This window comes from Uranotaenia lowii, chromosome 3, assembly GCF_029784155.1.
Source record: "Uranotaenia lowii strain MFRU-FL chromosome 3, ASM2978415v1, whole genome shotgun sequence".
NCBI lineage: Eukaryota > Metazoa > Arthropoda > Insecta > Diptera > Culicidae > Uranotaenia > Uranotaenia lowii.
The window spans coordinates 12,317,714-12,325,947 of NC_073693.1; the positions used below are offsets into that span (position 1 = coordinate 12,317,714).

At 40.7% G+C, this 8,234-nt stretch overlaps 2 protein-coding genes across 3 annotated transcripts in view; one reads left to right on the top strand and one right to left on the bottom strand.

Moving 5' to 3' along the window:
• The window catches only part of LOC129751347 (vacuolar protein sorting-associated protein VTA1 homolog), a 2,025-nt gene extending 1,508 nt beyond the window's left edge, over positions 1–517 (bottom strand). Inside the window, exon 1 of the mRNA XM_055746791.1 lies at positions 1–517. Within this exon, the coding sequence (XP_055602766.1) occupies positions 1–414 (414 nt within the window). The 5' untranslated portion in view covers positions 415–517.
• LOC129751345 (peroxiredoxin-2-like) overlaps positions 1–3,356 on the top strand; it is a 6,446-nt gene extending 3,090 nt beyond the window's left edge. Inside the window, exons 1-4 of one of the 2 annotated variants that reach the window (XM_055746790.1) lie at positions 1,505–1,687; positions 2,507–2,970; positions 3,036–3,201; positions 3,264–3,356. In XM_055746790.1, coding sequence (XP_055602765.1) covers positions 1,520–1,687; positions 2,507–2,970; positions 3,036–3,201; positions 3,264–3,314 — 849 coding nt within the window. In that variant the 5' untranslated portion in view covers positions 1,505–1,519 and the 3' untranslated portion in view covers positions 3,315–3,356. Of the gene's footprint in view, positions 1–1,504; positions 1,688–2,506; positions 2,971–3,035; positions 3,202–3,263 lie in introns of those variants that run through there. The other variant, XM_055746789.1, reaches the window with a different exon arrangement.
• The last annotated feature ends 4,878 nt before the right edge of the window (positions 3,357–8,234 follow it).

The window sequence follows — 8,234 nt, forward strand, 5'->3', positions numbered from 1 at the left end:
CTGAGTTACCTCCTCTGTCAATTCACCGAACGTCTGCAGTACATCGTAGATCATTCCTGCCGTATAGAAAGCCTTCACAACGTTCTTCCCGAAATTACTGGCACGATCTTGCTTGTCTGCGTACAGGAACAACTTCAATGCGTAGTTTTCCAGATATGCCTGGGCCGCTACCTCATGCGTAATCGATTCGTTCTCGGCATGTTCCTTCTTGGCGCGTTCCAGCCAATCCATGATACCGATCAGGAATTTACGTTCCTCCGAACCCTGGCTATTGATTTTCAACCCCAGCTGCAGAGCGTACAATCTGCACCAGTAGCTGACGATGGCATCTCTGCTGTCGTGTTCCTGGGCCGTCTTCAGATAGTGACTGATGGCTTTCAGTGATTCCGGAACGTTTGCTAAATTTGCTGCCATTTCCTTCCAGGGACTTTAAATCCTTCGATTAGTAATTGAGTTTAAATTTTTCGGCCAATAATTTTTACACAAATTTGAAGAACCAAAACAATGACTAATCTGACGTATCAAAACGAAAGGACTTATAAACATTTTATTCCATATTTGAAAGACTCTTTAAAGTCTAGAAAATGTACGTATAAATCATTAAAAGTATTGAGTTTTTTATTATAATAGTAACTTTGAAAAACAAAATCAAAACTTGATTCAATTTTGATGAAATATTGCGAATCAAAAATCTAAATAAATGATGTATATATCCTATTGTTATACTACGCTCAAATTATTTCAATGAGTGAACTTCGTTCATCTCACAGGAAAAATTAAAATTCAATTTCTTTCTCACGTGTCACGATTCACGAATTTAGAGATGAATCGAAGCTTACATTCTGTTCAATGATTTTAAAATCGTAATCTAATTTAAAGTTCTCGATTACTGAATCTAAAAGATACATTTTCTACTTCTATGAAGTAAAACTAGGGTTCTGCTGAGTATGAACTTCCAGTTTTTATGCTCAAATCTGTATCTAAAATCTGAAGGTATCATCCAAATTCACGAAGTAATAAAATTGCTTAAATCAATAACTCTATCTATCTCAAGTCTCAATCTGGAACCTGGAATCAGAAGCTGAATACGGAATCTGTATCTGGAATCTTAGTTCGAAATTTTAATTTTAAATCTAAATCTTAAATCTGAATTCAATGATAAAATCTGAATCCAAAGTCTAAAACTGAAATCCTCAACTGTAATTTAAAAGTGTTTAAAATTCGAATGATCAATCTGAACCTGAAATACATTCGAAACTCTTCAATATAATTCTGAAATCTTTTTAAAAATAAAATTTGAATCTTATTCTGAAATCTAAATATTCAACCCAAATTTTAATGCTGGAATAAGATTTTGAATATTGAAACTAAATCTGAAATTTTTTATTAGAAATCTGGATCAAAAAGGATCTGAAACTAGAATCCTAAATTAATGTTAGAATTCATTCTCCAAATTTAAACATTCTGAAATCTAACAGAGTTGGCTTTGCAAAATTGATCAAAACGATACAAATTAAAAATGTTGGCCAAAATTCTACCGTCAAATTTACCGAAATCGATCTTCCAGCAGCCGAAATCGGTTGATATATCACCGATCCCGCGGTATACTAATTGTTTGTTCTACAATTTCAATCCCATTCGGGTGGCCGTTTGCGAAGATTCAAATTTAAATCCTCAAGAAATTAAGGTACAATTCGTGTTAAAATTTTGAGTTTAAGCTAAGCACTGTTAATATTTTTTTTTCATTTGAGGGTGTCAAATTAAAATTAAAATGTGCGTTAGTTGTTTTTTTTATTCAATTTTGGTAGAACGATTGCTTTCAGTGTTACGATTCCAAACAAAGATGAACGAAATGAATTTGAAGTCAGTGTTTAAGGTGTCTACACATATTGTCGTTTTTGAGTTTCATTTGAAAATTGGTTTTGGAATTTACAATGTAATACAATAACTGCATACTTTTCTTAATTTTTCATTCTAACATGAACTTTTCGTTTTGTAATCAATTTTTCAATATCGGTGTTTTGGAATCTAGGTCAACTTTCGGCACATGTACCTTACCTGTTGTCTGCCGCCGGCTTTTCACGACTCACAACAAACTCATTCGCAGCCAAAATAGTTCCTCGGCGATCGGCTTGTCCGTCAACCATTGATTGCTTCTTTTCGCTTGAATCCCTGTCTAGCTTCGCGTAAACTCAGCAAAACTCTTTTGGCTCTTATCAAAAATACGTCGTCAAGAGCATACCTTATCAGCCAACCCATTAAAAAGGAACGATACAATCTTCCAATATAATTTTCCCGGCACGATTAGCAGCAGCGAGTTTGTGTTTCGTGCTGTTCTCACATTGCATTGCACCATTTTGTATGCGTGGCTAAAAGCCTACAATAGCAAATAGTTTTCCCGGTGGTTTCTAGGATAGGAGTGTGGCAAATGTTTAAAATGAAAAATATTAATCCGGGGCGTGTGCTTATTCTAATCGGCGCTGTTCTGGGCCTGCTATCTTCCCAGGGACAGGCAGAGGAAGGTTCCTGTCATTCGTACGCCGGAGGTCACGTTTACCCGCAGGAAGATGTGCGCTCGGCCGACCACAAACTTCAGTGGACCAAAGCTGTTATCTCGCGACCTGCCCCTCAATTTGAAGCTACAGCCGTCGTCGATGGCGCCTTCAAGAAGATCAAACTGTCCGACTACCGGGGCAAATATCTGGTGTTCTTTTTCTACCCGTTGGACTTCACATTCGTCTGCCCGACGGAGATTTTAGCTTTCTCGGATCGAGCCAAGGAGTTCAGGAAGATGAACGCCGAAGTTATTGCTGCCAGTATTGATTCCCACTTTACCCATCTGGCTTGGATCAACACTCCTCGGAAAGAAGGCGGTCTGGGCAAGATAAACATCCCACTGGTCAGCGATATCACTCACAGTATTGCCAAGGACTATGGAGTGTACTTGGACGATTTGGGCCATACTTTAAGGTAGATTTTTATATTTTGAGACTAGAATCATAACTAAATATTTAATTTGGTTTTTTTTTCAACAGAGGACTGTTCATCATCGACGATCGTGGCATCCTGCGGCAGATCACCATGAACGACTTGCCGGTGGGACGTTCGGTCGACGAAACGTTGAGGCTGGTGCAAGCATTCCAGTACACTGACAAGCACGGCGAGGTATGCCCGGCCGGTTGGAAACCGGGACAAGATACGGTACTTGATAAGTTAAAGCTGCTTTAAAAATAGGTCTAATAATCTTTTGTTTTAAATTTTAGATTGTGCCAAACCCAGCGGAGAAAATCAAGTATTTCGAGAAAAATCATTAGTGTAAATGAATGTGCTAATGAAACGTCGTTTCGTCCAAAACACTTTACTTGGTAGTGCTTTTAATTGAGAAATAGCCTTTATAATTCTGGTTAATCTTAGTTGGTCATCAAAATGTAGAAGCTCATTGCTTAAGGTTTTTCAAAAATTGGTTTTTTTCAAAATTTTCGTGTTTTCGGTTCTTTCTTTTCTTTTAAATTTAAATATTAAAGTTAATATAACTACATAACGTACGTAAGTATATAACATATCAGTTAGGTATTCATTACTTAGGTTATCGTTTCTCATCGCTTCATTATACAGCTGAACTGATCTAGCCAAATTTCGCATAATGAGATGATTTTCAAACTACCGTGTTCAGTTTTTATTTTGCGAAAATTTAAATAAGGTATGTGTATTTTGTGATTTTCACACACGTATAACATCTAATTCCAAACAGAATGTTTTCTGAGTACCTATGGTGAAAAAACTAAAACAATATTGTTGTCAGGGATTAAAAAAAATGCAGTATTGGGGCCAGTCTTGGTAATCGTTGAATCGTTTGAATAATTTAAATTACGTGTGATTTTTCCCGCTAATGTATCGTTGGATTCTAAACACACGTTAATAGAACCTTGTTGAAAAAAATTAGCTGTGCGTTGTTGATGTTGAATTATTTAAACATGAAGTCGACTCTACGAAAATCATTTAAGTTTATGACCTGTGCACATTTACACGATCTAAATTGAATGAATAGGTCAGAGATAGAAAATGATTGTTTCTTAAAAATAGTAGAAATATAAAATTTAAACAAAAATTGTTTTGTTAGTCCGTAAATCCAGTTTTTAAGGTTTTGATGACCTTTTTTTTGTTAAAATATAAAGTTTTTAAGCTCTTTTAATCTTCGATTGGTTAAAGTGGGTCCATAAAACACACTTTACAAACATTGAACTATAAGGTACACCTATTGACAGTGTTATAAAATATCAGTGTACCAATTGAAGTAACCCAAACGTGAGTGATCATAAATTAGCGTGTATCATTCTGACAAATAAAATTCAATCCTTTGTTCGTTTCCAACCTGTAAACACGCGTTTCATTTATACTCCTGCTGAGAGGTTTTGGGCCCAGCCTAACCTCAGTTCCAAACCGCGTGCTAAAAGTTTTTCGCGAATGAAAAGTTTTCGGATCGAAAAAGTTTGTCGGTCGTAATGGAGGAGGAAACGAGATCGCTCCGGATCAAGCCGTTTGACGGATCCGGGTTTAACAACTGGTGCTTCCGAATGAAGGCATATCTACAGCAGTTGGATGTGCTTCACACTCATCTGGCGCAACCCCTTATAGTGTAGTTTTGATCCGTTATCGGATAAGGCTGATGTCATGCTGAAGCAACTAGCAACGCGACCTACAACGCAACGTTCACACGACTAACCAGCTCTCATTTGATCTCCATGGAAATCGCGCAGACCTGTCATACTGGTCGCTTTGTGTAGCGCGACCAATCTGATGCCAATGTGTTTAGTAGCGCGACTAGCAGGAAATCCAATAGGAATATTGTTTTTTCTCGATTTGAAGCAGTGATTCCGGGTTTTAAGCACAATAGTACGAAGATCTGTCCGAACTTGTGATAATAAACTAAAAACTATCTTAATCGGCGAGAAAATTTTCATGAATTCTTAGTTCCGGCAAAAAAACAAGGAATTTTGTCGGTTCAAATTTCGGCATACTTGCAATCCGGGTCGTGATTTGATGAGTTTTTGATGGCTCCGGAAAGAAAGGAGACGATTCAAAGCATTATCAGATGTAGAGAAGTGATGATTTGTAGGGAATTTCAAAGTGACAGGTCGCGCCAGCATGACATACCAATGCAATGCAACGCAATCTTATTGGAACGTTGCGTTGCGTTGCGTTGCTAGTTGTTTCAGCATGACATCAGCCTAAGACTGGGTTAACTCCTTTTTGGTGTACAGGCCTTGTACCCCTTATAGGGTACATAGGCTATACGTCATATCGTCGGGTCAAATTTACACATTATTTGAAACGCTTGCGCTCTGTGAAGATGTGAGCAGTTTCAAGCGACAAGGAACGTTGCATGTAAGGAATACAAAATGAAAATGAAATGACATATTTTCAAACAAAGCATACTTTATTTCTTCACTTTAAACTTAACATTTTTAACATACTACCGCTCGATTTCAGCATTTTCCGAAGCATGATGATTTCCGCAGCTTGTGGTCACAGGGCAACCTGTTGAGCGAATAATTGATTGTTAATTGATGGTTTAATAATTTATTCGTAGTAAAATGCTTACCATTTACCAGCATAGTTTATCACGAAGCATTTCTGGTTCGGAATCGGAACCCTCCTCATGTGCCCACGCAAAGTCTGTGAAGAGAATCATACAAATGTATTAGAAACGAAACTATTTTGACGATAATATTAAAATACTTACTAAAATCCTCCTCCAAACAGTCCAGCGGACTTGCAACAAAACGGTTCAAAATTTGACAACACATAAAACTACCCGTCGTGATGCGTACCCGGGCTTTTCGAAATAATGTGTAATATTGACCCGACAAATTGACCCGTTATTTGACAGATAATTAATGCAGGTTCGTAAAAACGGGTCAATTTTACAACTTTCAGGTGTTCCGCCAAATGAGTGTGTTCATTGCGTGGAGAAAGCGGCTGAGGAGGAGGATTTCTGGCATGTCCGAGAAGACGACCGTCCGGAAGTTGCCACGCGAAAGGAAGTGAAAATCGCGGAACGTGTTAAACAGGACAATCGGTGTCGGTCCGTGTTGATTCAGGCTATCGCCGACAGCCATTTGGAGTATGTCAAGGACAAAAATAGCCCGAAACAGATTTGGGATGGACTCCACAGTGTGTTCCAGCGGAAGAGTCTGACGAACCGGTTTCTTCTGAAGCGTCAGTTGCTCTCTATGCGATACAGTGAGAGTGATAGTTTGCAGGACCATTTTCTCCGCTTCGATCAGTTGGTGCGGGAGATAAAAGGTGCTGGCGCATGCATGGAGGAGGAAGATGTAATTTGTCACCTCATGCTTACGATGCCGGAATCGTATGACGCCGTGACGACAGTCATGGAGGCTGTGTCTGACAATTTGACGCTGGATCTTGTGCGAAGAAAGTACCTGGATGTGGAGGCCAAGCGAAGAGGCCAACGGCCGGAAGCGGAAAAAGAAGAGGCCGCGTTTTCTGGAAAACAGAAACCGAAGATAAAGTGTTTTGGCTGCCACGGTTTTGGCCACAAGATGGCGCAGTGTCCGAAGAATAGTGGTGCAAAAAGGCACGAAAACAAAAGCTCGGTGCAAAAGGCACATGTGAGTGCGAAAACAGTGAGTTTTGTTGCAGCCGACGTGGAATTTGCTGCTGCCAGTGTGAATAGGCAATCGAAGTGGTACCTCGACAGTGGCGCGTCTGAGCATATGTCCAACGATAGTTCGTTGTTTGAGGTTATGGAAACTCTCCATACGCCGGTAGTGATTCAGACCGCGAAAAGTGGGGTAGTGTTGCGCGCACACAAGAAAGGTCGTGTCGTCGTACAAGCAGTGGTGAATGGTCAAAAGATTGTGATCACCATGGAAGATGTTTTATACATTCCTGATCTGGCGTTAAATCTTCTGTCGCTCAGGCGATTGGAGAGATCTGGGAAGAAAGTGATTTTCTACAGAGGGTGTATAACAGTAGAGGCCGATGGTGAGACAGTGGCCACTGGTTGCCAGTTTGGCAAGTTGTACTGTATGGACTTTGAGTGTAAACAAGTGAACTCAAGTGAAAGTGCGATGCTAAGTGGCAAAGTGAGCAAGAAACTCGAGCTGTGGCACCAAAGGTTTGGCCATCTAGGTAGTGATAATCTAGCGAAACTAGTTTCGAAGAAAATGGTGGATGGCTTGTCGGTAGAGGACGTCGCGGACGGCTCTGTGAAATTGTTGTGTGAAGCCTGTATTGTTGGTAAACAATCCCGTGAGCCATTCCACAGCCGTATCGAAAAGCTTGCGAGTCGACCCCTCGAAATCGTTCACAGTGACGTTTGTGGACCTGTGACACCAGTAACGTGGGACGGAAACAACTATTTCGTCACATTTACGGATGATTTTACCCATATGTGCGTGCTTTACCTCATTCGGTCGAAGAGTGATGTGCAGGAGTGCTTTGAGGAATATGAGGCAATGGCATCCGCTCATTTCGGAACCAAGATCAGCCGATTGGTTTGCGATAATGGAGGTGAATATACGGGTAAGTCGATGCGGCGTCTGTGCAAGAAGTTGGGTATTCTGCTGGAGACAACGGTACCGTATACGCCAGAGCAGAACGGCGTAAGTGAACGTCTCAACAGAACTCTCGTGGAAAAAGTGCGGGCTATGCTAGAAGCAAGTGAAATGCCGAAGAACTTGTGGGGCGAGGCAGTCTACACTGCAAATTATGTGCTTAATCGAAGCCCAAGCGTCGCGGTCGCCGGTGATCGGACTCCGTATGAGGTTTGGCACGGGAAAAAGCCAAACGTTTCGAACTTGCGCGTTTTCGGGAGTGAGTGTTACGTACACGTACCAATAAAACTTCGAAAGAAACTTGATTCGAAGAGTGAGAAAGTTCGGTTTGTCGGTTACGGTCCGAGCGGTTATCGAGTGTGGAACGGAAGAAAGGTTTTCACAGCTCGTGATGTTGTGTTCAACGAGGAAAAGTTGGGACATTGTTCGCCGCCGGTGTTGATCGAAAACGGGAAAGACGAAAGTCGAGCGGTCGTGATACGAAGTCGTGTGCTCAATCGCGAAGTTGATCAGAACCCGCCGCGGGTGCATCAAGAAACAGACGATGAGTTTTACACAGATACTGAAGAACAAAGTGAAAACGAAGCGTCGGTCGGTGATGAGCACTCGGGAAACGGTGACGTGCGTCGAAGCGGTCGTGCTACGGTGCCACCC